The sequence below is a fragment of the Glycine max genome, chromosome 18 (assembly GCF_000004515.6).
Source record: "Glycine max cultivar Williams 82 chromosome 18, Glycine_max_v4.0, whole genome shotgun sequence".
Taxonomy (NCBI): Eukaryota; Viridiplantae; Streptophyta; class Magnoliopsida; order Fabales; family Fabaceae; genus Glycine; species Glycine max.
In genome coordinates, this window is record NC_038254.2 from 45,553,107 (window position 1) to 45,573,243 (window position 20,137).

The 20,137-nt window shown below is 36.9% G+C and overlaps 2 protein-coding genes and 1 pseudogene across 2 annotated transcripts; all 3 read left to right on the forward strand.

Annotated features, from left to right (window-relative positions):
- Positions 1-2,206: 2,206 nt before the first annotated feature.
- On the forward strand, positions 2,207-3,653 carry LOC113000214 (uncharacterized). The gene is made up of 2 exons (XM_026126889.1): positions 2,207-2,588; positions 3,532-3,653. Exons 1-2 carry the CDS (start codon positions 2,207-2,209, stop codon positions 3,651-3,653), a joined length of 504 nt encoding a protein of 167 aa, XP_025982674.1.
- Positions 3,654-5,469: 1,816 nt separating this feature from the next.
- Positions 5,470-5,949, forward strand: LOC102665968 (uncharacterized). Its single transcript, XM_006603444.1, has one exon. It carries the CDS (start codon positions 5,470-5,472, stop codon positions 5,947-5,949), a length of 480 nt encoding a protein of 159 aa, XP_006603507.1.
- A 280-nt stretch (positions 5,950-6,229) lies between these two features.
- On the forward strand, positions 6,230-7,801 carry LOC100778986 (transcription factor RAX2-like; annotated as a pseudogene).
- Positions 7,802-20,137: the final 12,336 nt, after the last annotated feature.

Here is a 20,137-nt window from a genome sequence, read left to right on the forward strand (position 1 = left end):
ACACTATTTAAGTTTTTTAATTTTAAAAAACAACTAATAAACATGTCAAGTAAAGATTAAAAGTTAAATTTTATCAATATAACTATTGATTTTTGTGAGATTATCTTAATAGCTAGTGTACCTTAATGCGACTCAAATCTTTGTTATTGAAGTTATGATATTGGCCACTTCTCTCACTTTACCAAGGAAGGCCAAATCTTCTCTATTTGCTTTTCCATTTCTATCCTCTTCAAACTCAATCCTCCACAAAGGTATCATGATTAATTACTATTAATCACACTTTAATCATCACACAAATTGCATTGTTTGCCTACATAAGTCAGTACATATCTACATTATCTTTATGCAACACAGTTTAGGTATTAGTTAAATTGATATTTAAAATTCAAACACAAAATAGCAATAAATTCACTTGATTAAGATTTTTTAATTTTCTCATTATTTGACTTGATTAATTTTAAAGATAAGTTATTAGTAAATACAAATAAAGTATAGGCTATTACAAGATCTCCGTGAGACTGTTGTTAGAGTGAGTGGATGTATATAGGTTTGGAGGTACGATGGTGGTTGCAAGCTAGGTGAGTCAATGAAGGTTCAAATGATGGCTTATTAAAGAAGAAAAAATGAAAAATGATGAGAATAAGTAACAAAGACTCCTCCTGAGTACTGCTACAATTCCTAGACCTAAAATGGCTAACACCCTATACATGTCAACACTAGCATTTGTTCCTTTCTCTAATAATTTATGTTTCTTTCAACAGTAACACACAAAAAAGGCATAAACAATGAACAAAACATGCATCCAGAACCAAAATGAACACTAACCTTTCGAGAGTGGCCACCTAGAGCGAGGTTGGCCGTGAGTGGGAGCGAGACTGGCCACTAGCACTCAACTGAAAAGGGTTTGTGGAACCTCAGCTGAATCCCTATCATGGTGCCACCTGCGAACGGCGGAGTTGAGACAAAGCAGTCAGGTGAAAAAGGTGTGCAAAACCTCACAAAAATCAGAAAAGAAGCAAAACACATACCTTGCGTTGATGTCGGACTCCAACGGAGGATACTCCACTTCGCAACAGTCACAAACCCCAACACGAACGATGAAGATGAGGAAGGCTGAAAGGGAGAAGAGGAAGGTTGTTTGCGATAGCAGGAGTGCGAGTGGAAAAAACCTTTTAAGTATATAATTTGACTTAACATCGGTTTTTCTTTAAAAAACCGATGTTAAGTCAAACTATTTACGAAAATTGGCACCTTGCTTTTGTTAACATCGGTTTTTTCAATAACCGATGTTAACCGTACGATGTTAAATGTATAAATTCTAGTAGTGATGATTTTTTTCTGTTATGATTTTGTTTTCTTGGTATAGATAAGGGGTGGCAGGGAAAGGAAAAAAATAACTTTTGTAATCTTTTTCACTGAATGCAATAAAAACTATTTGGGTTCTATTCTTCCATTAGAATCCCTAAGGCTATGTAGTTCTTCAAATAGTCTCTATTCCTAGTTCTTCCTTCATTAGTGGTATCAGCTTGGACCTTCCATTGGCAGTTATGGCAGAAGCAACTCATAATCAAGCAGCATTGTGGGAACATGAAGAACACTTGAAACACTGTATCACGTCAAAACTCGAAGTGCACATAATGGAGATCACATCTTCAATAAGACAAGCGATTGACTCTACCATCGATCGATGAATCTTGGAAACATTACAAAAGAACTTTGATTCAGAGATTAATGCTACGGATCAAGGAGGACCTCATCATAGAGACGAGCGCCATGCAAATTCCAATTATTCTTGTGGAGCACATTTGGCGCGAATTGATTTCCCGCGCTTTAGTGGTGATGCAGTTCAACAATGGATCTACCAATGTGAAACGTATTTCGCGATTGATGGAACTCCTATGGATTTTCGGGTGAAATTGGTTGTAATACACTTCAAAGGGAAGGCACTACAGTGGCATACCTCTTTTGTGAAGACTCTTCCAGAAGGTAACCTTCCTAAGTGGACTGAATCTACAAACATATTGATCGATCATTTTGGTGAAGTATGTGATGACCCAATGGCTAAACTTATGCAATTAAGACAGAAGGGTATAGTGGTGGAATACCATGATCAATTTGGTGCAATAACTTCTAGATTAGAAGTGCTGCTCATTTGTTAAGCTGTTTTTAAGGAGGGTTAAAAAAGGATATTCAAATGACAGTTAAAATGTTTCAGCCTCAAGATGTAAGAAAGGCATTCCAATTGGCTAAACTGTATGAATCCGCTTCCAGTTCATACATCCCTACCAAAACCTTCCCTAAATTCCAGAAAACACAACCTAGTACAAAAGCCATTTTACCCACACCTAACCTTACCCACAAGCCTATTGATTCACAATTTACCTTAAACCCAACTCAACGACAACCTAATAAAAAACTCACACCTGCCTTTATGGCTGAGAGACGATCCAAAGGACTTTGTTATTTTTGTTATGAACCATATAGCCCCAACCATGCTTTAACACATAAGAAACTTGAGATTCATGTTCTGGAGGTGAGTGATACTAAAGAGGAGATTGTAGATCAGTTTGACAACACGCATGAAGATGGTAGTACTTTTTTGGACCCTTAAATATCAGTTAATGTCCTGACTGGTATAGCTAGTTTCAAAACTATGAGAGTGACTGGTTAATATCAGAAGAAACCCTTACATATACTTATCGACAGTGGTAGCACCCATAATTTTTTGGATGAGGGGGTGGCTAAGAAATTGGGTTGTCTTATAACAGACATTCCTATCTTAAGTGTGGCAATAGCTGATGGAGCTCGGGTAAACTTTACCTCTATTGTTAAGCAGTTTTCTTGGATACTTCAAAACACTGGATTTACCTTAGATATGCTTCTTATACCCTTGGGTTTTTGTGATGTGGTGTTAGGAATTGAGTGGTTAGTTACTCTGGGGGACATTACCTAGAACTTTGATAGGTTGTCGATGCAGTTTTATGTCCAAGGTAAGAAATTGGTCTTGAGAGGGGCAACAGGTGCAAGACTAAAAACGGCTAGAAAAAAACAATTACAGAAGACAATTGCCTCAGGTGTGCATTTATCCATGCTTCAATTGTGTGACGCGGATAATAATTTCCTACTTCACTCATTAACCACACATGCTACCAATCAAGCTACTCCTGAATCTATAGAGGAATTACTATTGCAGTTTGAGGACATTTTCTAGGAACCTACCAGACTGCCACCTAAGAGAAAAGGTCATGATCATAAAATTCCCTTGGTTGCAGGGGCTAATCCTATTAATAAAAGGCCCTACAGAGTTGGTGTAGGATTCTCTTAAGTCTGGTATAGTACAAAAAAGCAGTAGTCCTTTTGCAAGTCTTGTTGTCCTAGTTGGCAAGAAAAATGGAACTTGGATACTCTGTGTTGACTACAGAGACCTTAATAAGCAGAAAATTAACGACAGGTTCCTTATTCCTTTAGTAAATGATCTTTTGGATGAGTTGCATGGGTCTAAGATGTTCTCCAAAATTGATTTATGGTCAGGTTATAACCAAGTGAGAATGGAGGATAGTGATATCCACAAGACTGCATTTAAGACACATGGAGGCCACTTTGAGTACTTAGTCATGCCATTTGGCCTAACCAATGCACCAGCCACATTCTAAGGTCTCATGAATAATATTTTTTAAGGCTACTTGGGAAAGTTCCTTTCGGTGTTTTTTGATGACATCCTAATATATAGCAAGGATTTACAACACCATCTCTCTCATTTGCATATGGTATTGTTGACTATGAGAAGGAATTCCTTGTATGCTAAGAAATCTAAATGTTACTTTGGAGTAGAAAGAGTTGAGTATTTAGGCCATTTTATCACAAAAGATGGTGTGTCAACTGACCCTAAAAAATCATGGCTGTCAAGAACTGGCCAATACCAACATCCTTGAAACAACTGAGGGGATTTTTGGGACTTACAAGGTACTATAGAAGGTTTGTTCGAGGGTTTGGTGGGATTGCAAGGCCTTTAACCAACATGTTGAAGAAAAATAATTTCCACTGGTCTGACAAAGCAAAAGCGGCATTTCAATCCCTCAAGGATAGTCTGATTCAATCACCAGTATTAGCATTACTTGACTTCTCTAAGGTCTTTGTGGTTGAGGTGGATGCTTCAGGTTATGGCATTGGTGTTGTGCTGATACAAAATCACCATCCAATTGCTTTTATCAGCAGAGTCCTCAATATACAACAACAATCACTTTCCACATATGAAAAGGAACTGTTAGCAGTAGTCTTTGCAGTCTAAAAGTGGAGGCATTATCTATTGAATACTCACTTTATTATCAGAACAAACCATAGAAGCCTGCAGTATATACTGAGCCAAAGGTTGACGACATCCTTCCAACAGAAATGGTTGGTGAAATTGATGGAATTTAATTTCACAATTGAATTCAAACAAGGAAGAGAAAATTTAGTAGCTGATGCCCTATCTTGACAAGAAGCCGTAGACTGTCAAACAATCACAACTCTCATACTGGAAAGCAACATGTTGAACATAATCATACGCTCTTGGCAGGCTGATCCTGACATTCAAAAATTGATCCAAGATTTGAAAATTGGTGCTTCTTCACATAAACATCATACTTGGAACCATAATGATTTCAGAAGGAAAGGGAGATTGGTAGTTGGGAAGGATCTAACTTTATGGACTGATTTGTTACAATGGATACATGCTGGTCCTACTAGTGGCCACTTGGGTAGGGAAGCCACATTGAAGAGGTTGAAATCAGTTGTATATTGGAGAGGCATGACGAAGGATGTCAGAATTTTTGTGCTCAACTGTGAAGTTTGCCATAAATGTAAATATGACAAATCTGCCTATCCAGGTTTGCTACAACCCTTACCAATTCCAGAGAGGATATGGTAGCATATCACCATGGATTTTATTGAAGGTCTACCAAATTCCAAAGGAAAACAAGTGATCTATGTGGTAGTGGACAGATTAAGTAAGGCGGCCCACTTTATGTCCCTAACACACCCCTACACTGCTACTGAAGTTGCTCAATCCTTCTTGCACAATGTGCTCATGTTACATGGTTTTCCAGACTCTATAACCAGCGACAGGGACCCTATCTTTGTCAGCCAATTTTGGAAGGATTTGATGGCCTTTCAAGGGGTTCAGTTACAACTCTCTTCAGCTTATCATCCACAAACAGATGGTCAATCCGAGGTGGTGAATAGATGCTTAGAGACATTCTTGAGGTGTATGTGTTGTGATGTTCCTCATGAGTGGTCTAAATGGCTTCCGCTGGCAGAATGGTGGTACAATACCAACCATCACACTTCCATACAGTGCAGTCCTTAGAGGTGATGTTTGGCCAGCCTCCTCCAATTTACCTTCCTTATTTTCCGGGTGAGTCAAAGGTGGAGGTAATTGACAGAAGTTTACAAAAAAGAAAGAAGGCATTAAAGTTAGTAGAATTTCACATGAAGCGGGCTCAGGAGAGAATGAAGCAATTAGCAGATAAGAAGAGAAGTGACAGATTGTATGAGATTGGTGATTTTGTGTATGTTAAGCTCCATCCATACAAGCAAATTTCAGTAGCATTCAGACTTAATGCAAAGCTAGCACCTAAATACTTTGGACCATTTCAGATCGAGGATAAAATTGGGGTTGTAGTTTACAAGCTAAAGCTGCCACAGGGGTCTAAAATCCATTATGTTTTTCATGTTTCACAACTTAAAAGTCATGTTGGTGAAGCACCAGTTTCAAATTTCCTTCCTATAGATTCTGATGGTGTTATGGGAGGCAAAGAACCTGAACTAATTCTGGATAGAGCAACTATCAAGAGAGGTAACAGGGCTGTCCCAAAGGTGTTGGTAAAGTGGAAACACCAATTAATCGAAGATGCTACTTGGGAGTTCTTCTATGATTTGAAGAAGATGTATCCAACTTTTAATCCTTGAGGACAAGGATTTTTTGAAGGCAGGGGAATTGATGTAGGAAGTTAATAAGGAAGCTATGTGGCACCTAGTCTGTTATGATTTTTTTGTTATGATTCTGTTTTCTTGGGTATAGATAAAGGGTGGCAGGGAAAGGAAAAAAATAACTTTTGTAATCTTTTTCACTGAATGCAATGAAAACTATTCAGGTTCTATTCTTCTATTAGAATCCCTAAGGCTCTGTAGTTCTTCAAAGAGGTTAAGAAGTTTTCTAGAGTTGTTGTTTTATACAGAAAGACAGAAAATGGGAAGAGCTCCTTGTTATGACAACGCAAATGTGAAGAGAGGACCATGGTCACTAGAATAAGACTCAAAGCTGAAGGATTACATATACAAGCATGGCAATGGAGGGAATTAGATTATTGTTCCTCAAAAAGCTGGTAAGAAATACATTCACATGTCTTCGTCCTTCAACGTAAGAAGATACCATGTTATGAAAAATGCTAGAAATTTTTTACATTAAACCTAGGCTTCCTTTCATATATATGCATGTATTCATCTCTCTCTCTCTCTCTATGCTTTGACTTTGATATATGAATATAGGTCTAAAGAGATGTGGAAAAAGTTACAGATTGAGATGGCTGAACTATCTAAGGCCTAACATTAAGCACGTGGAATTCTCTGATAAGGAAGACAGAATCATTTGCAGCCTTTATGCTAATATTGGAATCAGGTACTAGTTATTGCTACCGATTTTTTTGCACTATATATGCATAGCTAGACCCACAAAACTGTACTTAACAAATCTAAAAATAATTATTCCCTTCAAGATCCAGAATATTGAGATATATTGGACATTTTTTTTCCTTGTTTCTACAATCACAAAAGGGGTAAGTAAAATAGGAAATAAAAAAACACACACAATTAGGGATTTCACAATTTGAGAAAACTCTGTAGTCATGTAGAATTTGTCTAGATTTGGGTAGCTAGTCTTCAACTTGGATGCCAAGTTTAGATCTAGCAACAACATGCAGTCATAGATGTTGTTGGGTAAATGAACACATTGATTTATAAATCATTTTTTTTCATGATGATTTTGTAGGTGGTTAATTATAGCTGCTCAGTTACCAGGTAGGACTGACAATGATATCAACAAGTATTGGAACACCAAACTTAAGAGGAAACTCATGGGGTTGCTTCCTTCATCTCATCAAAGAATAGCGCCCTGTCAACAATTCTCCTCTCAAAACCCTTCATCATTTCCTTCTCACTCATCACTATCCTCTTCACAATATAGGGACTACTACTACAACAACTCTAATCATTATTACATCCCAGCACCAACCTCATATTTCATATCTCTTGAACCAATCTCTGCTCCTTCAAGCAATCATAGAAACACAATCACAACCTCCAACTCTCTCCCTTTTTACCAACATCAAGAGCGCCCTTGGTCAGTGAGAGTCCTAGGCAGTATTACCCCATCACAGACAATTCCTTGCTTATGTTTGGTAGTGAAACAAGTTGCAGCTCGTCTGATGGAAGCTGCGGTCAGGTTAGCCTTGACAGAGAGATCAAACAACAAGACATCGGGTTTCAGAATTTCATGTTTGGAGATCATCAGAACATGAACAAATTCATGAACATTAATCATGATGGAGGTCAAGAATATGTGAACCAATGGACACAGAACCCAAACGGGTACATTTTCCAGATTGAACAAACAACATTGGATTATGATCTTGAGGTCATTAGGAACCTAATTTGTAGCAAGAGTAGTAGTAATAGTAATAATAGGTACTTAAGTGTTGATGAAAACAAGACGGAGGAGAAGGGTGTTCAAATATTATTCAAAAAGAACTTTGTTCAAATATGATTTTGAATATTTTTAAAACATTAAATACTTAATTTTTATTTGAATTGTTATTGAAACTCTACGTTTACACATATTAACAAACCACTAAGTAAAAAAAATAAGGTACCAATCCAGGGGATATTTGCATGCATTATTTTGATTACAAACTTGTTGAACTTGAAAGTAAATTAATTGATACTAGTATATGCTATTATTCCTGTTATGTTCTGTGTATTAGTTAAAGGTGAAAATTAATATTCATTTTGGACTGACTCGAATGACTGAATGAGATTGCCCCTACCTTTTGATAAGATTTTTGTTTTCTCTATTTTTGAGTTATGAATTTGCAAACCTCTTATTAAATTTCAACTATTGTACTGGAACTTCTGTACCACTATCATTCATTTTCATACTAATGTGTGATTTGTCAGAAATACATATATATTTAGTTAAGCACCCACATGAAGAATGTTTTGTATATATAGTAGCTAGGATATTTGTGTCAAAATGGAAGCTTGTTTACAACAAACCTCAATTATCTTAAACTAATAAACAAAAAATCAATCATGGCCTAAAAAGAAAGAGCATAATATTGTTGACTCTTGTAATAACACCTAAGCAGTTCTTTTATGATCATTTTCTGCTAGTTACAACTGACAATTCTTTTATGATCATGTGTTTGAGATAGTCCTAACCAGTTACTGTATCACTTTGAACAGCCAATTGATAGGCTTCCTTTGATTCCTGGGATTCTTGACATTATAGGCATTAGATACACTGGGGTAAGTGAAGCATACTTAATTGCTGGCATTGATAACACCATTTATGCTCATAACAATCGGCAAGGAATCTAGAACCAATTTGGATTAGTTTCTTAACAAGTACTTACAAGAGAAAAATAAATGAAGCAAGGAAGTAAAATGAATCAAACTTCATGCATAAGTTTAGATGAATTTTTGACCTCAACTTTTACTAGCTCTTTCATCTAATGTTTTCATAAGTACCTTTTTTAGGTTGGGAATCAAATACTCATCTCAATTGAAAATTTAATAAGTTAATCCAAACTTACTCTAGTTTCTTGCTACATTTTTCTACCCCTTAGTTTCTACTATCTTATTATTTTTTATAATAATTTTTAACTTTGTTGGATGATTGTGTCTATCTAGTTTAACAAATGAATCAATGCACTTCAACTCCATTAACCAGGATGAGGCACTATTCAACAAATACATAATAGCCAAGAAAAGTTAGGGGTTTTAATAATTACATATGCATAAGAATGGTTTTAAAAAATTTCTTGTAGTACTAGATTTTATCTACATGAAAACCTATCATTAATCTTCTACTTGTTTCTTTGCAATGGTTTGTATATAAGAACATAGTTTTCAAACCAGATTGGTAGACATGACTAAGAGTCAAAATTGGTCTCTTGTCTTAAGGACTAAAGAGGTATATAACTTTTAGAGTCCAAAAGTCTACACGTAACTTCTGATTACAACTTACAAATAATAAGAGATTTGAACTCATGTACACAGATCAAATGTTGAAAATAGAAGCCTAACACACATATCCTTTTTGAATAAACATTCAAACTTCTAGCCTAAAAACTACCCTAAAAAACCCAGACCCTAAACACACGTGGAAAATTCAGCCAAAAATGTTATAGAATGCTCCATGCTCACACAAAATAATGAGCACATTACTAGATGCAAGATTGTTCACCAAAGACCACAAACAAGATTGAACTAGTGAGCATTTTTTCAAGTAATTGGCAGCACACACCATAGTAGTCACAAACGTCAGAGTACAAAGAAATGTACCTCTATGGCGATACACAGACCATGCACCGAGTAGTGACGACTGAGGCAAGAGATTGATGGACTGAGGGTCACAAAACAAGGTTCCCAAGATGATGCACCGACTGATGGACTGAGAGTGATGGACTGAGAGTCATGCACCGAGTGTGAGCATGAGCGAGGGAGGTAATAGTCGAAGAGATGGTAAATGAAGTACACAGGAGGGGAGTACGAAGAGATGGTAAACAAGAGATGGTAATACAAAAAAACAACAGTCTGGTGCAAAAGACCATCTTCATTTTCAACAAAAATAATTACGACATTGCCTCCGAGACACAATCTAAGATGGGTACATACAACAGTCTTAGAATGGCAGTTGTAAAAAACTTTTCATTCAAATAATTACAAAAATGTCACCGTGTATATATTCTAAGGCGGTTCTTGGGAACCATCTTAGAATCACCGTCGTAAAACACCTATTTTGTAGTAATGGTAGTACATATGCCCCTCAAGCTCTGAAGCTGGCTATAAGAGCTTTGTAAGACATCTTCTTAGCTTTCTACCCTGACGCCACTATCAATTAGCCGAGTTTGAGTAGTGTTTGCTTGAGTTTGATAGTAGTTGAGTCTGAGAGGGATTTGAATTTTCTCTTTAACCAATTGTTAAATTAGTCTTAAAGGATAAATAGACAAGTCATCGTCTTCTACCGAATCCAAGTGGTTGAATTTTTGAAGAGACATCTTGTAACCAGTTGTTTTGTTCAAACATATTTAATGTCCTTTGAATTTTGAAATGCTCTTGGGAAAACCAAAGTCGCACCCTTCCCAATTGTTGAGCTCTTACTTAAGAAAATGATCTAACAGTCTAAACGGGTGCATTCTTTCGGTCCTTAGAGGCTTCTAGAAACTTATAAGAGAGGAAAATCTTTTCATTTTCCTTCTTTAGTTTTGTCTCTGAGTTTCTGCCTTTCAGTTTCCTTCTTCTTTGCTTTTCTTCTTCCTTTTTTTCGGCTATTTCTTCATTCATCTTATGAATGTATGAATACATGATTTCGATGATGCCAAAGAAGAATCAAACAAGGTTGCTCCAAAGGTTAAGCATTGCTTCAAGATTAACATAAGGTTGCTTCAACAAAACAAAGCCTTGCTTCAAGATTAACTCAAGATCAAGTCTTGCCTAAAAAACAAAGTGTTTCCAAGACATCCAAGGCTCTAGTAATCGATTACCAGGCAGTGTAATCGATTACAAGAAGACATTTTTGAAAAAAAGCTTTTAAAAAAGGTTTTTGAATTTGAATTTTGATCCTGTAATCGATTACCAGATGTTTGTAATCGATTACTAGCAATAGAACTCTTGAAATTCAAATTCAAAAGTCATGACCCTTCAAAATATAACTGTGTAATCGATTACCAGAAACCTATAATCGATTACCAGTGAAAAAAATTCAGAAAAAGCTTTTTGAAAAGACACATCTCTTCAAACCATTTTGAAAAGGCACGAAGGGCCTATATATATGTGTGTTTGATTTCAAAAAGCAAGAGAGAGATATTCCAATAGAACTTCATTGTCAAATGCTTTCTCAACAACTCTTGGGCAAACACTTGCAAATCTATTGAGAGTTCATCCAGGAACTTCAAATTGTTTTATCCACTCTAAAGGAGAGAAATCTTTCTATTCTTTTCAGAAAGTCAATTGTAATCAAGAGACTAGTTTTCTCTTGAATTGTGAGTTTCCTGAACACAAGGGAAAGGGATTCCTTGGGTGTTTAGAAGTTTTAAAAAGGAATTTTTACATAGTGAAATTCTCAAGTGGATTGCTTGAGGACTGGACGTAGGCACAGGGTATGGCCGAACCAGTATAAATCGAGTTTGCATTTCTCTCTTCCCTTATCTCATTTATGTTATTGCAATCAATTTTTCCTTGCACGCTTAAAAGAACATTGCTAAATTGATTGCTTATTGTTCTTCTTCTGCATTCTAAGCCTATCATTTGAAAAGGGCGGTTGTGAGCGCTTTGGCGGGGGTACGATGCTTTCGTCGAAGGTTCCTCTAATCGAGGAAGGTTCTAATGACAATCTTTTCCACCATCATGAGGGCTCCGATGCTACCGGTGGCAATGTTTCCAGCATTCCTAATGCTGGCTCCGCCCTTTTTGGTGTTGCCATTGAAAAAGGGCTTTGCCCTAACTTTGCCATTCGTCCCAATCCCGGGGAGGATGAGGCCAAGTTGTCTCTGCCCCCATCCTTCTCTTAATGTCATCAACTTGGACTATGAAGCTATTGTTGGGCAAGTCATAGTGCCTTATCCTTTCATTCCTCCTCCTTCATAAAGATAAACTGGTAAGACCAAAAAGGTGTTTCTCTTTGTCATTGTTATGGGTTACACCTAGGTTCATGGGAAGCTAGGTCCTACTCGACTAGTTTCCTAGCTTATGAGTCTTTTATTGACTTCCTTGAGATTGCTGAGTTCTATCATGATGATTCTCCAAACATGATGATCATCGAGTCTTACTTAGAGAATGAATATTTTTTTATGTGCTTCTTCGAGTAAGACTTGTTTGATGTATATGTACTCCACTCTTTTCTCTAATCTCACCTCATTGTCCCTTTTGACAAGTTTAAGGTTGATGTTATTTGAGAGTTGAATGTCACCTCTACCTAATTGCATTTGAATGCCTAGGCGCCTATGTGTGCCTTTAGAGTTTTATTTTATAAGTTTTTCATAGTTCCTTCATAAATTTCTTCCTTACCAACATTATAGCATGAAATAAAATAAAAAGGGTGGTTGGATCTCCCTTACCAGCATCCCCAATAAGGCCGTTATCGGTCCCTTCACCACCTCTTACAAGAATTTCAAGGGTAACTTCTTCTGAGTGCGCCTTGGAGCCGAGTCAGAGACGATTTATTTTACTCGGTAGAGGTCCCCTCAGTTTCCTTTCTATTGGACCTCTTCCCCCACCAAAGACATCTACAAACTTGTTCCATACATGTCTCCTTCCAATCAAGAGGATATGATTGTATTGTATAGGTTTTCGAGGGGTCTTCATTGTAAAATGCTGGTGGATCTCTCTTTTTCCAAGACTAAAAAAAAGGACTTAGATCATGAGTTTTTTTTCTCCTCTTTATTCTGCTTGTTTCTAACCTTGCCTTTCTTTTTCTCTTTGTACAAAAATTATGGCCAAGTTTGATTACCAGTCCATCAAGAAGGCTTAAGTCGAGATGACTGAGTGGGCCAAAGCCGGAAAGTTTCAAGCTGAGAAGGATGAAGGGAAGCAGAAAAAGCATCCCGAAGATGATTGGGCTCCTCCTCCTCCTCTTCCTACATCTAGCCCAAGAACCACTATGGTGACTTTGGGTCCTCAAAATGAAGGGCCTTCAAAAAGGCCAAGGTTGGAGTTGGTGTTGATTGCTACTCTTTTCTATAGGGTAAGGACTTAATCCTCGTGCTCTTATCCAATCCTCTATGCTCAGCCAATCAGACTCGGATATGATGAGGGATTTTGGGCCATGAGCGTCAATGGATTCCATTGCACATTTTTCAACAAGGACCTGGAGGATTTTTGAGTTTTAGGATGACAAATTTGATAAGGCTGATATCGAGTCACAATTAGCTCTTGTTGAGTATGCAAAGGCTGAACAAGCTTTGGTTGAGGCTGCCAAGGGGAATGAGACATTGTTGCAACTGGCAGAGGATTCTCAGAAGTCTCTGAAGGACACAAAGACTAAGTTAAACGAGGCTGAGACCCAAGAGAAGGCCTTAAAGACCTAACTGACTACCACTGCAAGCTTTACTCTAGCTCTCCAAGACGAGGTCGAACACCTTGTTGAGTATGCAAAGGATGAACAAGCTTTGGTTGAGGCTGCCAAGGGGAATGAGACATTGTTGCAACTGGCAGAGGATTCTCAGAAGTCTCTGAAGGACACAAAGACTAAGTTAAGCGAGGCTGAGACCCAAGAGAAGTCCTTAAAGACCTAACTGACTACCACTGCAAGCTTTACTCTAGCTCTCCAAGACGAGGTCGAACACCTTAATAAGGAATTTTCTTTTTAAAGATGAATTCTGAGAAAGCTAAGGTGAAGCTTAAGAGTGATCTCGGTGAAGCTAAGGATGATATCCTCAAAAACTCACGAAGTCGGCTTATTCTAGGTGACTCGTCAAGCCAAGTAGTTTTTCAAGGAAGTTGATTTCTCCCTTTGATATCGACAAGGACCCGAACCGCCAGGGTGAGTTGTTTCTTGAGGCTGAAGTACTCGCTAAACGCGTGATTGAAGAGCCCACTCAGCCTATAACTTGGTTTTTTTAATTTCTTTTTATGTAAAGGCTAGGATCCGACCTAACGAATAGGGTCCCTTTTGATTTCACCATTAATGAATCAATACCTTTTTTATTCTAAGTATTCTATTTGACTTTTACTTTTTTTCATTCTCTAATTTTAAATTAGGAATTACTCGATAAAAAAATCACCTTAAAGGTCTTTAGCCAATTTTTATTGGTCTACTAAATTTTAGCTAAACAATTTGATTGGCTCTGTTAGCTAAGTGACTTAATCTTAATTTTAGCCAAATATTTTGATAAAATAACCTGGTCATACGTATTTAGCCGAATAACTTAGTTTCTTTGGTCTATTTTTAACCAAGGTAACTTAAGTTTTTGTCTATTTTTAGCCAAGTAACTTTGCTTATTTTGGAATGCTTTTAGCCAATTGTCTTAGTTATCTTCAAACTTCTATATGTGGTCTTATATTTTGGTCTTCTTTTAGCCGAGTAACTTTGCTTATTTTGGTCTTCTTTTAGCCAAACAACCAAGTTATATGCGGTCTTATATTTAGCCAACTACGGTTGTCGATCTATTAGTAAGCCAAATACTATTTGGTCTTATTTATGCCCCAGTTAGGGGTCTTTTAGTCGAAGAAACCTATCGGTCTACTTGGATCTAACAAATCAATAATGATGAAAAGAACTTTTATTCAATCTATAATTTAGGTGTGTCTTATTAAAACCTTTCTAACAAAAGCCTTATGGGAAAAAATGCTAGAGTAAGAAAAAAGTACATCACCACTTACAAGTTTAACTGTAATAGAATTTAAGGTGAGTGACATTCCAAGTTCTTGGAATTGCCTTGTCAGATAAGTGCTCTAGTCAGTAGGCTTCATTTTTTAGTAACTCAGTAACTCTAAAAGGAACTTCCCATTTTGCAGGAAGCTTGCCCTCCTTAGCATTCTTCCAGGCTTCTCCATATTTTCTCAGTACCAAATCGCCTAACTAAAAGTTTCTCGGCTTGATCCAAGGGTTGTATATCTTCTTCGATCTTCTTTGGTACAACTCGACTCTTGTGTAGAATTCTTTGATTATCTCTTTAGTTGAATCAAGCGTTTAATTAAACATCTCATTATTCTCTTCCTCTACGAAATTCACCCTTCGAAATGAGGGTTCTCCGACTTCTACTGCTATCATGACATCTGATCCATATGAGAGTAAAAAAGGAGTCTCACTTATTGTCAACTATAGAGTGCAACTGTAAGTTCATAAGATGGCAAAAAGCTCTTCAGCCCAATTTCCTTTAGCTTTACCAACTCGCTTTTTCACTTCTCCAAGTTTGACCTTGTTGGCTGCTTCAATTTGTGCATTACTTTGTGGGTGTTCTACTGAAGTTGCTTTGTGTTTAATCCCTAGATTTCCAAGGAACTTCTCAAATCCTTTGTCAATGAATTGCTTTCCATTGTCAGAGATCAAAGTGTTGGAAATTTTGAATCGGCATACAATATTCTTTCAAATGAATTTATAAACATTAGCTATCAAAATGGTTGCTACAAGCTCAACCTCAATCCATTTTGTGAAATGGTCTATTCCAACTAGGAGAAACTTTACTTGTCCTTTTGCAAAAGGAAAAGGTCCATGTATGTCTACTCCTCAAGTGCCAAAGGCCATGGTGCCAATACGTTCTATAATTCTTTAGTAGGCAGGTGAGATGCGTTGCCGAATTTCTGGCATTCTTCACATTTATTTATTTTTCTCTCTATATTTATTTATTCCATCACATCAATATTATCAAGGTTATCAAAACGAACCGACCAGTTCAATCGGAACTGGCCTATTATCTGGTCCAAATGAATCATAAAAATCGCCTTGTTAAAGAATCAAATAGAAACAGAAAAAACTAGTGTTTAACTGTGTGACCCGGTGAAAACCGGTGGTTTATCGGGTTTAACGAGTTCTCATTTAAAGTAGTAGTTGTTAGAAGAAAATGATTCAGAGGCCACCGAGAGAGAGACTACCTTGTGGCAATGACACTCGCATGCGCCAGTAACAACCCTAATGAGATGAAACGAGAGAGTTAGAAAGCTAGTGAGTTTTGACAATGATATGATTGTCATGCTAATATCAATAGATACAACCGTTGATATGCTCCAAAATTGAAAAATAAAGACCGTATGTTTAATATAGAAAATGACTGTTTATATCACTAAGGAAAAGGTTTTTCAATTTTCTGATTTACAACTTAGTGTTGTTAATTGATTGCTTACTCTACAAATATCTATGTCAAATTATATTACTATATAATGTATTCATCTTGTTATATAGGTACTGGATCTGCTCAAGTGTTCTTTAATCCCCAAGTCCTGTCTGACGGACTTGTTCCTAAAAAAGAAACCATTAGTCCAAACATTTAGTTTCTCTCCTCTTCTGGTCGCAAACTAGAGTAGCATCAGTATCGAAACTAAAGTGAAGCTAGTTTTAAGAAAGTATTGTTTGCTCAAGCTGAAAAAGAATTTATAGACTTCATTTTAAGTTTTTTAACCTTACCTTTGGGGAGAGTGATACATATGTCAGGATATTCTTCTTTGGGCTGCGTTGATGGGTTGTATAGGAGTGTAGTGGATTTACATGAAAACACATATTATAGTAAAAAACAAACATGTTGATGCTTACGTTGCCCAGCAGTTCAGATCAAGTAAGTAGATAGGTTTAATCACTCATTTCATTTGTTGCACCAATTTTATGTTTTAGTGTCTATTTAAAAACAATCTTGCACATGTTAACATCTAGACTCTTAAACACCTCTAGAAATATGAAATTGGATTCTATATTTTTCAATTGAAAGGGCAGGTCTGAAGATGTATTATATTATTAAGGAAAATGGACAATATATGTTAAAAAAGAAAAAAAAAGGGTAGTAACATTTTTTATGAAATTCTATAGGAACCATTATGTTGAGTGAGACACAGATTTCTCCAGAGAAAATGGTGTGAATATGTGCCATTGTTTGTTTTGTAGAAAATGGAATAGAATTATAGTTTTTTATTTATTTATTGAAAAGCCTAGCCAGAAAGTGTGACACCCTCTACCCCACACATATATGTACTAATAATAAAAGAAATAATTAAAAAAATTAAACTTAATTCAAGTTTTTAAAACATATTTAAATACAAGCCTTTCAAGAGGGTAGCAGGCTCACATTCTCCTTTCTAACATCATCATAAAACTTTTCTAAATAAATAATAAATTCACTTCGGCTCAAACAAGGCCGTCTATAAAATCCTATACCCCAATACCACATCCTATCAGAGTGTTGTGTCTCGACATCCTTCAGCACATGGTTCCTTAAGGCAATTCACCTAGTCATTTGCTCCCCCAAACACAAAGTTCAAGATCATCACAGGATCCAAACACAAACAACACACGGGGAGTGAGTCATCACATTCCTAACTAATAGAGAAACAAGACAACTAGATATACATATCATATAAACCAAATAAAACTTAGTTACACGTAATTCCACCACTTTGTCATTCAAAGTTCACTTTTCAATCATCAATCACATTACACAAGAATCACACGCTCTGATCAAGACATAATAACACATCAATTTCATAATAAACAATTAGCACGCGCATGAAACAGTTATGCTAAGACTCAAGCCTATATGCAATGTGGTACCATGTCAGTGAAAAACCACCCTGGGGCGCTTAGGAGTACATAACAAGACACACTAAACAATGGGTTTGTCAGGTCACTCTAACTAAGTAAGATCATAGGGAGACCAGTCAAGGTCACGATGTTTTGCGAGAATGCTCCAACCATATGGGATCAGCATAGGCTTAAAGGAGCACTCAAACTCGGTGACCCCCAAGGCCTACACTCCGAAGAGTCCGTCAGGGTCTCTCCCTCCTTATTCAGGTCCAACCCCTAAAATCATTTTAGCACACAGACACTGCTCGTGAATTATACAATACCCATGACCTCACACTCGTGTGTTAAACATGTACAACATATTGCGCTACAATTTAACACTAGTTCCTAAATAAGAAACCTACACTTTCTCTTTAACACTACGCATTTACACTTTTCTCAAGATAACACTGGTCGGGTTATTGTACAATTCACAGCTTACAACACAAATAATGTCACATCAAGAGTTAATTGCATACTTATTCACAACCAAAACTCATTCACAATTTCACATCTCATAATGTCACAATCCACCATCACATGTTTTCACGTATCTCACAATTCAACACATGTTCTACTTTACACTTTTACTCAATCTTAATAACAATATTATAATCTCAAGGCAACATATTATTCCATAATTTATCACATATTTCATTTATAAACACTGCTCATGAATTATACAATATCACGACCTCACACTCATGTTTCAAACATGTTTAACACAATTGCGCTACAATTTAACACTGGTTCCTAACTAGGAACCTACACTTTCTCTTTAACACTGCGCATTGTAACATCCTGGAAATTTCTACCCGGAGTTTACGGAAACGATGTATTTTGAATGATTATATATATATATATATATATATATATATAAGTATTATTCAGCGTATATGTATAGATATGTTCTTGGTAGAAATAGGAATAGTGGGGGCAAGATATGCGGGTTGGACTAATTAAGGGAGAGAAATCCATAACTGGGAGGTTATGGGTTAATTCCTAATTAATTAGTTAAAAATCATCGTTTTGCGTGCGACTTAAAATTTAACGAAACCAACCTCTGAACCACGCTCGGAGTTTTATTCTGAGCGTTTTGATATATATATATTGCTTACTTTCGAAAACTGGCCCCGACGGATGCAGAGAAACGCGAGAAAATTGGAATCAGAGAAACGGCACGCAAACCGAGGCAGGATTTTAGCGTTTCAAAGGTCAGATTTTTTCTCACTTTTGTGACTGAGTATGGGTCACAGTCAAAAAGAGAAAGTGGGCCCTTTTTGCTCCAATCAAATAGGGACATGTGGCAGAGCTTGAATAAAATAATAGAAAAAGAGGAAAACCTTTTATTTAAGACCAAAAAGCTTTTCTCTCTCCTCACTCAGCCAAAGCAGAAAATTCAGAAGCTCTCCCTCTACCTCACGTTGCTTTTTCCTTCTCCTCCATTCTCCATTGAAACCCCAACAAAGCTCCAACCTTTGGTGCTCATTTCTGCTCCAAATCGCGAAAGGAGGGCATTTTCGGGGTCGTGAAGTGCGTGGCTACGAGTGGGACTTCGAAAATTCAGGTTTGGGTGGACTTCTTTCTCTCTTAAATTTCGTGGGTATGGGGTTTTGGGAGATATGATGGGTGGTTATGTTAGTTTTCTGCTGTGTGATGATTATTTGTGAAGGCATTTGCTGAAAACTTGTTGAAATTGCCATGTTTGGATGAGTTAAACATACCCATTCTGTTTTAGGGTTTTTGAGATGATGTTTGTGATGTTTATATGCTGAAATTGCTGATGGAAAACTGTTAGAGATGAAGGGTAGAACTAACCTAGGGTTAGAAAGTGAGAATGTGATGTTATGAGTGGAAAAAGAGTGAGACTTTGAGAGTTGGAAGGCTAAGACTGAATTCTGTGGTAAATGGAGGTTAAAGTGAGTTAATACTAGCTTGAAATGTCATTTAGGACATGTGAGAAAGGTTAGGCTGAGCTAGAGAGAAAAACAAATGACCAAAGTGAACCAAGAGCCATTTCTAGGGCAAAATTTGGGTGTTGAAGAGTCAAATTTTGATTCGGTGAGATTTTAGGTGTAAATCCAGCTTGAACAAGTCTAAATAGATGTTATGGACTGGTGTGAGGTGAGAGTTTGCTTCAAATTTACCTCATTCTAAATTTCACCTTTCAAACCTAGAAAAGCCATTAAATTGAGGGGTTTTGGACACCTAGATTTTGTGTTGCTGTGGTTTGAAGCTTGGCTTTGGTTTAGACATGTTTGATACATGATTTGGGACTTGTAGGATTTGATTTGAGCAAGATTGGATGAGGGGAAGTGTGATTTTCGAAATCTGCACTTATGCAGAATTTTGCTGTCAAAATAGGTGCAGCAGGATTTTAGCTTGGTGCAGAAAATGCTTGTGTGTGGTTGGCTGTGGAAAGAGTAGTACATAATGAGTTCTGGATGTTTGCTAGTAGATCCCAACAGTCAAAATGTAGGCTTATGCACTATAGACTTCCAGTAAAATTTTGGAGTCGATCCAACGGTTAACGAATTGGATCAAAGGAATTGTTACTGTGGTCTTTAAGTGAGAAAAGCTGTGATTTGGGTTGATGTGTTGAGCAGAGTTTTC

Bases quoted from the DNA above. Each gene is read 5' to 3' on its own strand.
- LOC113000214 (XM_026126889.1), top strand. From the start codon at position 2,207: ATGTTTCAGCCTCAAGATGTAAGAAAGGCATTCCAATTGGCTAAACTG. The intron at 2,589-3,531 runs GTAGTACTTTTT...ATTTATGGTCAG, and splicing joins TGACAACACGCATGAAGATG to GTTATAACCAAGTGAGAATG.
- LOC102665968 (XM_006603444.1), top strand. From the start codon at position 5,470: ATGAAGCGGGCTCAGGAGAGAATGAAGCAATTAGCAGATAAGAAGAGA.